The sequence below is a fragment of the Hordeum vulgare genome, chromosome 7H (assembly GCF_904849725.1).
Source record: "Hordeum vulgare subsp. vulgare chromosome 7H, MorexV3_pseudomolecules_assembly, whole genome shotgun sequence".
Lineage (NCBI taxonomy): Eukaryota > Viridiplantae > Streptophyta > Magnoliopsida > Poales > Poaceae > Hordeum > Hordeum vulgare.
In genome coordinates this window covers 625,834,182-625,848,725 of record NC_058524.1, presented here as the reverse complement: position 1 = coordinate 625,848,725, position 14,544 = coordinate 625,834,182, and the positions used below count along the sequence as shown (strand labels likewise).

At 43.1% G+C, this 14,544-nt stretch overlaps 1 protein-coding gene across 1 annotated transcript; it reads right to left on the bottom strand.

The window, feature by feature from the left end:
• Positions 1–11,099: 11,099 nt before the first annotated feature.
• On the bottom strand, positions 11,100–12,704 carry LOC123407678 (Holliday junction resolvase MOC1, chloroplastic-like). The gene has a single exon (XM_045100865.1). The coding sequence runs from the start codon at positions 12,612–12,614 to the stop codon at positions 11,259–11,261; it is 1,356 nt and encodes a 451-aa protein (XP_044956800.1). The 5' UTR covers positions 12,615–12,704; the 3' UTR covers positions 11,100–11,258.
• Between the last annotated feature and the right edge of the window lie 1,840 nt (positions 12,705–14,544).

Sequence of the window (14,544 nt, the reverse complement as noted above, 5' to 3'; positions counted from 1 at the left end):
TTTGATCTTGCTGTAAAAGACAGAAACTTTGTGCTCACGAAATTATTTTTAATTCCTATCCAGAATGAGCTTTTGAGTTGATTTTTTTTGCTGCTGGTTGATATGCCAATTTCCTCAACTGTCATAATTGGTCCGAATTTTTGAGATAACAGAAGTATACGAAGTATACATATTGCTACAGACTGGTCTGTTTTTGACAGATTCTGTTTTTGTTATGTTGATTGCTTATTTTGATGAAACTATGGATAGTATAAGGGGTACTAGCCATGGAAAAGTGATAATACAGTAATATAACACCAATATAAGTATAAATTAAGTTTTCTACAGTACCTAAAGAGTTGGTAGTTTGTTTTCTTGTGCTAATGATATCACGAGTTTCTGTTTAAGTTTTGTGTTGTGAAGTTTTCAAGTTTTGGGTGATGTTCTCATGGACAATGGGATAAAGAGTGAAAATATCTCAAGCTTGGGGATGCCCAAGGCATCCCAAGCCAAATTCAAGGACAACAAAAAGCCTAAGCTTGGGGATGCCCCGGGAAGGCATCCCCTCTTTCGTCTTCAATCCATCGGTAACGTCACTTGGAGCTATATTTTTATTCACCACATGATATGTGTTTTGCTTGGAGCGTCGTGTATTATAGGAGTATTTTTTTTAATTTTGTCACAATCATCCTTTCTGCACACCTTTTTGAGAGAGACATGCACTCGTCATGATTTTGCTAGAATACTCATTGAGCTTCGCTTATATCTTTTGAGTTAGGCAATTTAGCTTGCATGTGCTTCACTTATATCTTTTGAGCTAGATAACTTTGCTCTAGTGCTTCACTTAGATCTTTTTAGAGCACGGGGGTGTCATATTTTGGAGAAATAAGAACTCTCGATCTTCACTTATATCTTTTTGAGAGTGCTCTCTCTGAGTAACTTGGTAGTTGGCTTGTGCTATGAAAGTAGTCCTAAAGATGATAGGTATCCAGAGAGGATATACTAAAAACTTCCATATTCATGTGCATCGATTAGTAAAAAGAAGTTTGATTCCTCTCAATTAGTTTTGAGACATGGATAGGGTAATATTAGAGTTATGTTAGTAGGGTGTCGTGAATCTAGAAATACTTGTGTTGAAGTTAGTGATTCTCGTACCATGCACGTGTGGTGAACCGCTATGTTAGGAAGTCAGAGCATGATTGATTTATTGATTGTCATCCTTTGTGTGGCAGTTGGGATCACGCAATGGTTTACACCTACCAACCCTTCCCCTAGGAGTATGCGTTTAGCACTTTATTTCGATTACTAATAAAACTTTCGCAATAAGTATATGAGTTCTTCATGACTAATGTGAGTCCATGGTATAGATGCACTTTCATCTTCCATCATTGCTAGCCTCTCTAGTGTCGTGCAACTTTTGCTGGTGCACAAACCCACCATATACCTTCCTCAAAACAGCCACCATGCCTACCTATTATGGCATTTTCATAGCCATTCCGAGATATATTGCCATGCAACTCCCACCGTTCCGTCTCATGACTTGTGCCATCACTTTCATATTGCCATTGCATGATCGTAAGATAGCTAGCGAGATGTTTCAACGTCACACGCCAAGCTAGATCGTTGCACATTCCGGTACACTGCCGAAGGCATTTCCTATAGAGTCATCATTGCTCTAAGCATTGAGTTGTGAGTAAATAAAAGTGTGATGATCATCATTATTAGAGCATTGTCACATGTGAGAAAATAAAAAAATAAAAGAGGCGAAAGATGCCCACCAAAAAAATGAAAAGAGGCCAAAGAGCCCAAAAGAGAGAGAGAGAGAGAGAGAGAGAGAGAGAGAGAATGGACAATGCTACTATCTTTTTCCACACTTGTGCTTCACAATAGCACCATGTTCTTCATGATAGAGAGTCTCCCGTTTTGACACTTCCATATACTAGTGCGGATCTTCATTATATAACTTGGCTTGTATATTCCAATGATGGGCTTCCCCAAAATTGCCCTAGGTCTTCGTGAGCAAGCAAGTTGGATGCACACCCACTAGTTTTCCTTTTGAGCTTTCACACACTTATAGATCTAAGTGCATCCGTTGCATGGTAATTCCTACTCATTCACATTGATATCTATTGATGGGCATCTCCATAGCCCTTTGATACGTCGAGTCGATGTGACCATCTCCTCTTTTTTGCCTCACAACCTCCACCACACTCTATTCCACCTATAGTGTTATATCCATGGTTCATGCTCATATATTGCATGAGAGTTGAAAAAGGTTTGAGAAAGTAAGAGTGCGAAAACAATTACTTGGCCAATACCGGGGTTGTGCATGATTTAAATTCGTTGTGTGGGGATGATGGAGCATAGCCAGACTATATGATTTTGTAGGGATAACTTTCTTTGGCCTTGTTATTTTGAAAGTTCATGATTACCTTGCTAGTTTGCTTGAAGTATTATTGTTTTCATGTCAATAGCAAACTATTGTTTTGAATCTTACGGATCTGAACATTCATGTCACATGAAAGAAGTTGCAAAGGACAAATATGTTAGGTAGCATTCCACATCAAAAATTCAGTCTTTATCACTTCCCTACTCGAGGACGAGCAGGAGTTAAGCTTGGGGATGCTTGATACGTCTCCAACGTATCTATAATTTTTTATGGTTCCATGCTATTATCTTGTCAACTTTGGATATTTTGCATGCATTTTATATCTTTTTTGGGACTAACCTATTAACTCAGTGCCAAGTGCTAGTTCCTATTTTTTCCGTGTTTTTGACCCTTTTCAGAGAAGAATATTAAACGGAGTCCAAACGGAATAAAATCTTCGTCATGATTGTTTCCGTAACAGAAGATATGCGGGGAACTTGAGAACCAAGGCAAAGGACCCCGGGGGAGGTCACAAGCCCCCTAGGCGCGGCCTCGGGGGCGCGCCTAGCAGGCTTGTGGGCCCCCGTGGCTCCTTTGCCCTACCTCTTCCGCCTGTAAATTCCTTAAAAATCTGAAACCACGGGAGAGAGCCACGAAAATACTTTTCCGCCGCCGCAAGCTTCTGTCTCCGCAAGATCCCATCTGGGGACCGTTCTGATGCCCTGCCGGAGGGGGGATTCGGACACGGAGGGCTTCTTCATCAACACCGTTGCCTCTCCGATGATGCGTGAGTAGTTCACTACAGACCTTCGGGTCCATAGCTAGTAGCTAGATGGCTTCTTCTCTCTCTTGGATCTTCAATACAAAGTTCTCCATGATCTTCATGGAGATCTATCCGATGTAATCTTCTTTTGCGGTGTGTTTGTCGAGATCCGATGAATTGTGGATTTATGATCAGATTATCTATGATTATTATTTGAGTTTCCTCTGATCTCTTATATGCATGATTTCGTATCCTTGTAATTCTCTTCGAGTTGTGGGTTTCGTTTGGCCAACTTGATCTATAATCCTTGCAATGTGAGAAGTGCTTGGTTTTGGGTTCATACCGTGTGGTGTCCTCACCAAGTGACAGAAGGGGTAGCGAGGCACGCATTGTGTTGTTGCCATCAAGGGTAAAAAGATGGGGTTTATATCTATTGCATGAATTTATCCCTCTACATCATGTCATCTTGCTTAAGGCGTTACTCTGTTTGTTATGAACTCAATACACTAGATGCATGCTGGATAGTGGTCGATGTGTGGAGTAATAGTAGTAGATGCAGAAAGTATCGGTCTACTTGTCTCGAACGTGATGCCTATATGTATGATCATTGCCTGAAATATCATCATGACTTTGCGCAGTTCTATCAATTGCTCGACAGTAATTCGTTCACCCACCGTAATATTTGCTATCATGAGAGAAGCCTCTGGTGAACACTATGGCCCTCGGGTCTACTTCGCATCATATTTTCAGCTCTACACTTTCACTTTGTTGCACTTTCCGCCTTGAGATCTCACCTTGCAATCAATCGTGAAGGGATTGACAACCCCTTTATAGCGTTGGGTGCAAGCTTGTTTGTTTTTGCGCAGATACTTTGGAAACTTGCCTTGATACTCCTACTGGATTGATACCTTGATTCTCAAACTGAGGAAAATACTTACTACTACTGTGCTGCATCACCATTTCCTCTTCAAGGGAAAAACCAACGCAAGCTCAAGAGGTAGCACTTATCATCTCATATGCTTCAGATTGAAGAATATGACATCAATTTCACCAGACTTGAATTTCATCACAAAGATAAATTTGGGGATATAATGAGGACGTGTGAAATGATATATCATTTCATCATGATTTAGCTTGCGTCCTATCAAGTAATTTCCTTAGGTCTCCAGCAAATTCTTCAGATGATGACTTTCATCTGGAGACCTGACCTGTAGAAGTGATTAATTCGATCTCTTCACCACCCACGTCTGAAGGGGTGGTAAAGAGTTCATCATTATGCCAGCACCATATGAGAATGAAGGCATTGAAGCTAATGCACTTCTTTTCACGGTAGGGGGTTAGAGTACTCAAATGAATAGGCACAGAAATTTCTTGGAGGACTTATGAACATAGTGATTTGAGGAATGGTGCACATATTCATGCCCCTTTCTAGTTTTCCTGCATATCAGAAGCATTAGTGCGAGTACGAGCATAGTTTTGACCATTTCAGGAATTTGATCCTCGTGAAGACTTTGATCCACCTGAGGAATTTGATCTGAGGTTCCTGTTCTTCACTCGTGGTGTCATGAGGACATTCACCTGAAAACTTTTCAAACAGCTCTTGGGAACCCAGATTTTCCTCAAGGGTGATCCATTCCTGCAGTTAGTTCCAACATATCGAGCAAATACTGCACCGGTTTGATTTTTGAACAGTTTATAGTTGTAGTCAAATGACTCATCAGAGAAATAAGACATTTCAAATGCAAAGCCTTTTAGAATGAATGGATCAATAAGAGTTAGCAGCAACCAATGAGGTTTTAGGATATTGCTCAGGTTTTCAGTATGACCCATCAACGTTGAGTTTCCTCTCAAAGACAATGCCCTCTTTCCTCGGGTTCCTGTTCAGAATCTGCTTTTTGAACACATCGCAAAGGGTTTAATGTCCTTTGAGACTTTTGTATATGCCTGTCACATACAATTTCTTCAATCCTGCATTTTCATCAATGGCATTTGTGTTTTTCTCAAGTGAAGAATTTAATACCACAAAAACAGTTGAAGAATTTATAGCGATAGATGCATTTGAGGTTTCAGGTGAAGAATTAACAATTTCACGTTTGATGCATTTAAGATATAATGAAATGAATTCTTTCCTGAACGGTACTGATTGATACGTCTGCAACGTATCTATAATTTTCGTTTGTTTCATGTTGTTATATTATCATTCTTAAATGTTTTACAATCATTTTACTATAACTTTATATTATTTTTTGGACTAACCTATTAATGATTGCAAAATTGCACAAGTTCTTGTTTCACACTTTAATTTGTAGGAATTAATTAAAAATTGTCAAAAAAAAGAAACAGTTCCCAATACAAAATGCAACAGAACTCCTCAAGTGCATCTACTTTTAACGACATAGTACATCCTCAAGAATCGGATCCGGGTGCAGCTATTTTTATCTAGAATGAATCTTGTGAGGTCTACTTTTGCTAAGTATATACTGTTTAGAGACAATGAGATTCATGAATGCGCATCTCAAGAGAAAGAAAACCGGCCTAAGACTGGCCGCAAACACAGATGCAATGCACTGGCCCTACCCTGCTTAACAAACACGGATACAGTACACTGGCCTTACCCCGCTGAAGTGCTTTGAGAGCAACAATGGATCCATTTTTCCAACAAATACGACTGCGCTTACCAGATCAACACCAAGATTTTAAAGGATAATAGATGTTAAAAGACGACCAATATTTTAAAGGATAATACATGTTAAAAAGGATTTTAAAGGATAATACATGTTAAAAGGATTTTAAAGGATAATACATGTTAAAAGACGACCAGCGACTGCGCGGCCAACTCAGCCAAAAAATGAAGACTGCAGCAGGCTGGCAAGAACAACACAACAGAACCAGTGACAAACTCAACCGACAAATGAAGAACTGCAAAGAAACACCACAACAGGGGACAATATCCAAAAACCAAGTGGCCAGCTCAATAAAAATCTTAAATGATGACTCTAAGAGAAATGTTTTGTCACACCATTAGAGATGCCTTAAAATTATCTGTTATGCAGAAACAGATATAAAGAAAAAGGAAAAATCCTCATCTGAATCAAAAACAAAAAACAAAAGGTGTTTTTTAGAAGGGGGCTGCTACCAATCCACCAGTGGATATTTACTAAAAATCCATCACCTCCACAGCCGTTCGATCTCGCCCATAGCCGTCCGATCCGCTCCTGATTTAATTCCTGAAACGACGTTCGAGTTCCAGAAACAATCGCTTTGTTGCAAAAAATAAACTTTGGATCCATTAAATCCTGAAACAACGGTCGAGTTTCAGAAACAATTTGCTTGTTGCAGGATTTTTTCCTTCGTTTTTGCGGGAGAAATTTTTGCAACAAAGATCATGTTTCAGGAATTTTTGCAACAAAGGTCAAGTTGCAGAACCACTACTAGCGAGCAGGGAAACTCTTGGCGACGGGGCGGGGGCGGCCGGCAGGGCGGCGGGGCGGGGCGGCCGGCGAGCTCTAGGCGGCGGGGTGAGGCGGCCGGCAGGGCGGCCGGCGAGCTCTAGGCGGCGGGGCGGGGCGGCCGGCGAGCTCTAGGCGGCGAGGCGGCCGGCGGCGGGGCGGCCGACGAGGCGGCCGGCGGCGGGGCGGCCGGCGAGCTCTTCCCGTGGAAGCCGTCGTCGTCATGCCTGGATCCCTCGTTCTGCAACTACTCCCAAGTTGCAGAAACAATGGAGTTGTTTCAGAAAACGGGTCACGGCTCGTCCGCCCGGCCACGTGGCGAACAAAGGAGACGGTGGACGCGAAATCAGGATCCGTCGGTGGGACGACAGCATTTCCCATATACAAAGGAAAACTCTATCGTTCCACCGACGGATTTTGCTTTTCGCGTCCACCGTCTCCTTTATTCGCCACGTGGCCGGGCGGGACGAGCCGTTTTCCTGAAACAACTCCATTGTTTCAGGATGTTTCCTGCAACTTAGGAGTAGTTGCAGAACGAGGAATACAGGCATGGCGACGACGGCTTCCACGGGAAGAGCTCGCCGGCCGCCCCGCCGCCGCCCCGCCGGCCGCCCCGCCACCGGCGCCTCGCCGCCTAGAGCTCGCCGGCCGCCTCGCCGCCTAGAGCTTGCCGGCCGCCCCGCCGCGTAGAGCTCGCCGGCCGCCCCGCCCGCCGCCTAGAGCTCGCCGGCCGCCCCGCCCCGCCGCCCCGCCGGCCGCCCCCGCCCCGCCGCCTAGAGCTCGCCGGCCGCCCCGCCGGCCGCCCCGCCCCGCCGCCTAGAGCTCGCCGGCCGCCCCGCCCCGCCGCCAAGAGTTTCCCTGCTCGCTAGTAGTGGTTCTGCAACTCGACCTTTGTTGCAAAAATTCCTGAAACATGATCTTTGTTGCAAAAAATTCTCCCGCAAAAACGAAGGAAAAAATCCTGCAACAAGCAAATTGTTTCTGAAACTCGACCGTTGTTTCAGGATTTAATGGATCCAAAGTTTATTTTTTGCAACAAAGCGATTGTTTCTGGAACTCGAACGTCGTTTCAGGAATTAAATCAGGAGCGGATCGGACGGCTATGGGCGAGATCGAACGGCTGTGGAGGTGATGGATTTTTAGTAAATATCCACCGGTGGATTGGTAGCATCCCCTTTTTAGAAACACCACTGCTTAAGGGGCTTTTTTTTTGCACGCGCGCATGGTTAAGGGTCTGATTGTTGTGCTTCTGTTTGAAGCACACCTGCATACAATTCCAAGTTTCCAACAACCTAGATGGCTAGATTGTTCCACAAGGAGCAACAAAGACAAAGAGTCTGAGCAATATAGACCATACCCACAGAAGATTATATAAGGAAATCTATATAAAAATACTTGCAATGCCAACACGGCACATAGTTTTGTTGGTTCTAGTCGAATGTAAACCTTCCTGCGAAGGACAATAATTCAAGAACATTGTATCATGAATAGCAGGTCCAATCTTGCAAAGCGCAAGTAAGAATCAAATAGATATCACAAGGTACGTGCTTATATCATCGCAACATGGACTTTCAAAGTTCAGATACACCAACTCTACATGGACTATCTGAACATGCATGTATCATTATTTCCATGTACATGCTTATATCATTGCAACCTCGTAAATCTAATCCTTCTGATTAATGCACATGAAAATAATGGAAGGGAGCAAAGAGAAAAAATGGAAGTACTTAACCATAGCAACGACTGCAAGCCAACATCACACATGCTATAAGGTTAATGGTAGCTATATATGCATGCTCCGCAACAAGGAAATGGATTCTTGAGCAACGCATCATATAACAAATGCCATACCAAATCATATATGAACACAGTACCAAGTCAGCTACTTTTCATGCTAGAGAAAATCAAGTTTTCACTGATTCTAAAATTCTGCCATGCATGAGCTGTAAAGAAGATGCAAGAAAACACAATTAAATGTGTGTCACCCGGATGAACAATAACATAAAAAATTATAGTAAATGTTTTCAAAAAAATCTGAATTTTTTTCTGGATGTTCGTGTTACTGTCGCAAACATGCTTAGCAATTTTCATGCGAATCGGAGCAGTGGTGTTTCGACGGTGAAAGAAACAAATTTGGATGTGACATTTTGGGCTAACAATTGATGTTCAATTTTAAAAAAAAAATTTGCACAGGCCAAAATGCTTAACCTTTTTGCCTAAAATATTTCAGGTACATTTGAGTGTGACAAAGAACACACAAAAAATTTGTTGGATTTTTTTTCACATTTCAAAATTAATTTTCTATGGACAGGAGCACGTGCTCCTGGGAGGCGAATTGCATTCTTGAGCAGATCCTAGAATACCTAGTTGTCAAAATTAAACCCAAAGTCGTATTACTAAAGCACCCTACAACCTCACAAGGGGTGAGTTAATAAGTGGTCAAACTGTATAATCTATTCTCTTCTCTGTTCTGAAAATGTATGGGTGAAGCACGCACTGAAAAGTCGGAACTTTGCAGGTTGTACCATACACCTAAAATAAGATGAATATTTCTACTCTGCAATTTATGACTGATGTCCATGCATAAGGCACCATGAGTCCATGGCATACAAATTATCCCATGACAGCTCAGCTTTGGCAAAGAGGAAAATTAGAAGTCACCCAAATACCCAACCTAATATGAGTTGCCTTGTATACAGATCCAGAAACGTGATGCCGAGAACAACTGCATAGGAAGCACATGAAACTCAGTGAGTAATTACTAGAAATAAATGTGAACACGCTAACAATGTAATAACAACGAAATTTTGAATCAAATTAAGGAATACTTAGATCTGCCTAACCACTATGCTTGTTCAGCATGTCCCTCACCTCCTCATTCCCGGCTCCTTTAATAAAGGAGGAACTAATCAAAGGGGATATATATGTTCTTAACCAAATTTATCAATCTCTATGCCGTGGCTGATCATCTTGGTGTGGAGAGCTATAAGGAGCTATTCACATGGCTGCGATCATCACCCTGCAGGAGAACCATAAGGAGGCATTCACATAGTTGCAATCATCACGTGCAAGTTAAGCATGATAAATTGCTCTGCTACCATCTTATAGATAGGAACACATGCTGAATATAGACTACAAAAAGAAATACCACTTGTGAAGGAAGATAAAGCCAATAACAGATGATCAAGTGCAGTAACTTATCTTGAGCATCAACTTCCTGGCTCAGACAATGCAATGACAATACTAAGATAGAACAGTGTAATTTGACTTAGCCACAACACACTTTGGTCGATGCTGAAAAATATTTGACGTAATCACTAATCTTCGATTTTAAAATTAGCTACCTCTTATCAGAAATAATGAATGATTTGGCGATCTGAAAATGAAAGGAGGCTGAAAAAGAAAAGTAGATATATATTATTTCTCCATGGCACACATGGTTATAGATAACCATGAAGGCAGCTACCTTAACAAACAGAACATCTTGATAGAACATTGAATATCAGCAGGCGGGTTTCCTATAGTGGTAATCAAGGAAACCTACTATTCATACATCACTGGTCACACTATTTAATATGATTCATATTCAGATAAACTGAAGATACGTGCATAACCAATGGATAATAACAATCTAAGGAAGCAAATCTCAATTTTTTAAACCGGTAACTCATTAAGATTATTTTTCCTAGAAAAAACAAAATAACCAAATGAACTCCCAATAAATGAATAACTATATCCTATATGCACAAGATAGCTATTTACAAAATCTAGCTATGCATAATTCAACAGTAAATTGAATGTACAGGCGGTCCAGAAGCAGCATATAGGTTACCCTGAAAATCAGTAAAGGCCTCAGACCTGTGTAAAACAACGAGTTTGAGTGTACCTAAGTAACAGCTGAAGTGGACCATGTGTTGCTTTGTAATGGTGAACAGGAATCACCAAATGCTTTCACAAACAAATTGGCTGGGTTTCTTAAATAGTAGTTTCTTCAATCTAAAACATAGCAGCATACAATGCAATCAACAAATTATTATGACTGCTGAAATATTCCATGGCTCTGCAAACAGATAAAAGGGTTCAGAGTTAAGACCTTTGTTTCAAAGGATGCGAGGCATCTTCTGACAGGCCATGCAAAGTATTTGCAATTATAAGTTGGTTAAGGCCCAAAGTTACACCTTGTTCGCCTACATTGAGAAGTTCCTTCCTCTGAAACTACAATAATACAACATGCACATATGCACATATGGATAGTCGGATGGATTAATGCATCTGGTAAAAAGTAATAGAAGAACAAGTTAATTGTACTGCAGAACATACTACAGGAATGAAATAAAGAAGGCAGCTGCGCATCATAATCAAATATTCAAACTTAATCATGGAACTATTCTCATCAGTTAGTAAAATCCATGAGTAGCCAACACAAGATAGTGAAACAAGTGTATAAATGCTGTGAAAGTAAATGTCATTGTTATGCTGAACATGTTCTGATGGGATGCAAAACAAGCAAACAATATGTTCCGAACAGCAATCAAGGTACAAAAAAGACCTTCAATTCCAGAGTATCAAGCAAAAAACTCAGTGACTCCAAAACTATGTTTTCTATTACAATGCGGTGCATGGAGTTCCAAACTTCTTGCACCCACATAAGCCACTATCAACTAACAGGTGATGTCTTTGCATAGAGAGCTTAGTATCAGGCACTGCACGGAGATTGCCCAAACTTCCGGGTGTGGCCTGCATCAAGCAGGAACCACCCACTGCAATCAAGACGCTTGGTCCTCTTGAATGGGGGGTCGCCTTCAACTTGCTGCGCATCATACACTTGGTTCCATGAGAGGGATGAACCAGGCATGAGGATTGGATCTGCTCCTACTTCGAGCAATAGCTGACGCTTCTGCGGGCAGGATGCACTGCCCACTGGAGATGAAGCCCCTGATGCCGGCGGTGGAGTGGCGGACCCTGCCCGCGGCAGGGGAGTGGCTGCTGCTGCTGCTGCTGCCCGCTGCAGAGGAGGAGTGGCTGCTGCCCGCTGCAGAGGAGTAGTGGTGGCTGCTGCTGCTGCTGCTGCCCGCTGCAGAGGAGTAGTGGTGGCTGCTGCTGCTGCCCGCTGCAGAGGAGGAGTGGCTGCTGCCCGCTGCAGAGGAGTAGTGGTGGCTGCTGCTGCTGCCCGCTGCAGAGGAGGAGTGACTGCTGCCGCTGCCTGTGGTGGAGGAGTGGCGGCTGCTGCCCGCTGCAGAGTAGTGGCTGCTGCCAGCGGCGTAGGAGTAGCGGACGCCTGCCCCCGCGGTGGTGTAGTAGCCGATACTAGTGCCAGCCAAGCGGGGGTATCAGCTGCCACCGCCGCTGCTGCATTGGCAGCGGCCACCTCCTGAGCCTTGGAGGAGCCCCTCCGGCGTGCCATGGCGGCGGCCCTCCTGGCCTTGATGGCGTCCGCCTGCGCAGCCCTCCTTGCACGGTCGGCGGTCTTTTCTTGCTCCTTGGCGGCCTTGGCAGCTGCCCTCTCGAGGGCCTTGGCTGCAGCGGCCTCAGCGTCGCGTGGGGAGTTGTAGACGACGCATAGCGCGATCTCGAGGCCGGCGCTGCCGGCGACGAGGCCTGCGCCGCCAGAGAGCCGGTATTCCCTCATCAGGTGGCCCGTACGTAACTCCTTGCCGTCGTCACCCTTGAGCGTGTAGGATAGGCTCCGGACGGTTCCAACAAGGGCGCGGTCGGGGAGGGAGACGAGAGGGTGAGAGTGCTCTCCCTTCCAGGTCCCGCCCCCTTTGACGACGCGGCAGATCCGCGGATCCTTGGGCCCGACGTGCCGGACGGTGGTGACGAGGAACCAGGCCACGGCGCCGTCTGCTGCCGTGGCTGGCTGGTGGGCGACGAGGAGTTCCGACGGGCTGTGCCCGTAGACCTCCGCCGGGCGGATCCACGAGGGGACAGCGGCGGCGCCGCCCTCTTTCCAAAGGCGGAGCAGCTCGATGGCCTCGAGATCCGATGGGATAGCGAAGAGCGGAGGCCTCGCCGGAGGCTGGGGGTCGGGGTCGGGGCCGGCGGACGCCATGGGTGGGGAGCCTTCGAGGTCTAGGGTTAGATCCGATTTGGGGACGGGGGCGGCGGTTGGGATTGGGATTTGGATTTGGATTTGGATTTGGGGGGGCGGCGGTTGGGATTGGGATTTGGATTTGGGGGGGCGGATGGTGGTCTTTGAGTAGAGTCGGTCAGGTTTTCAGGGGACAGTGGGCGTGGCCACGTCCCACGTTTGCGCACCACGCGCCGTTAGTTGCCGTCAAAATCTCCGGTCATGTAATTCCTTTTTTTTTTCCTCCTCGTCCCCGACCCCAACACGCCCACGTGCGTCGGTGCTAAAAAAAATCCCCCTCCCACGTTTTTACGATGCTGTTTTTTTTGGTTAGGTTCATTTTTTTTTTATCGACGATCCTAGGCCAAACCCAGCAGGCTGGGGGGCACTTGATGGAAGCTTCTAGTCTGCGTCTTCTATGCCGGTTAGGGAAGGTGACGCACGCAAAGAGAGTATTTGGACTGTTTCATTCGTTCGACTGTGTTGGTTATTCGTTTTCTATCGTTAGTTCAAATGTTTGGTCTACTTTCTGAAGCAAACTCTTTTCATTCGATCATTCGACTATTTTGTTCGAATGAAACTATTTTTTGTGTGTGTGTTCACTTTGCTTGAAACAGATATGAATGTAAGTGTAATCATAATAGAAAAACTTGAGAATGTCAAATACCTGGAGATTCAAATATCATGTTTACTTTGTGATTCAAAGAATCTTTAGAATGACAAAAGAAATTATTCTAAGAATTACAACTTACTTTAAACATAGTGAAAATCAAGTCATTTTCAATGATTTTTGTTAATTTTTGTCTACAGAATTCTTTGTTCGCAAATGCTCATGTGAGTACTGAATGAAGCATTTTATTTGCTGGAGTGTCCCTGAAAATTAAAAACAATGAAAGTCATCTACTTGATAATAAAAAGAAATTGAGTACAACAAATTTGTCTTGAACTTTTTATTCACAAATATTTCATGGAAACAAATAAACTTCTCTTGATTCACAGATTTCTAACATATCATACCTTTTAATAGTTCAATATGTTTGCTTGGAAGGTAGTTTTATTTGAATGACCAAAAACCCTGTAGAAGAGCAAACCAATTAATTTGTTGAGATTCTTGACTCAAAAGATGATTTAATATCAAAGTTAGTTAAAGTAATTATGAATTAAAAAAGGAGTTTTGAACTCACATGATTTTGTAGAAATGACCTTACTATTGGTAGTTGCACCTCACTATTGATGTATGTTGCAATCTCATACAAGAATATTTTGCGCAAAGCTTGCAAATCAACCTATCTCAAAAATGGAAGTGCAAAATAATTTTATTTGTTCTAATGCAAGTAGACTTGTTGATTTAAATAGACTAAATACTTACATTTGAGAACCCTAGCACTCCCATTCCACGATAGGTTTTAAGGATTTGAATTAGGAAAACACATGTGTCATATGTGGTATTAACAAACAGGTTGACTAGCATGTTAGGTTCAATCCAGTTCTAAAATCTTATAATAGCAAGATTTCTAGAGTAAAATAAAAAAGATTTTCTAAAGTGAAAGGCATTGACTAACAAAACATATGTGTTGTCTAAATTGCAAAGTAATCTTTAGTTAGGCAAAAGAGGGCGCACATCCTATAAAATATTTGAACATGAGCCTTAGAGTAATAAGAAGAAAAAACTAATAAAGGAATTATTTAGAAAGTCAAAACAAAAAATACTAAAAAATTCAAAAATATGGCGCACATCCTCTATCATATTTGAATATGAGCCTTAGAGTAGTAAGAAGGAAAAATTAATAAAGGGATTATTTTAGAAAGTCAAAAAAAGACTAAGAAAGTAAAAAAAAAAAGGTTGAGAATCACACCGTAGTCCTACCCCCCCCCCCCCCCCCAAACCTTCCAGGAAGGACCATCCATGAGT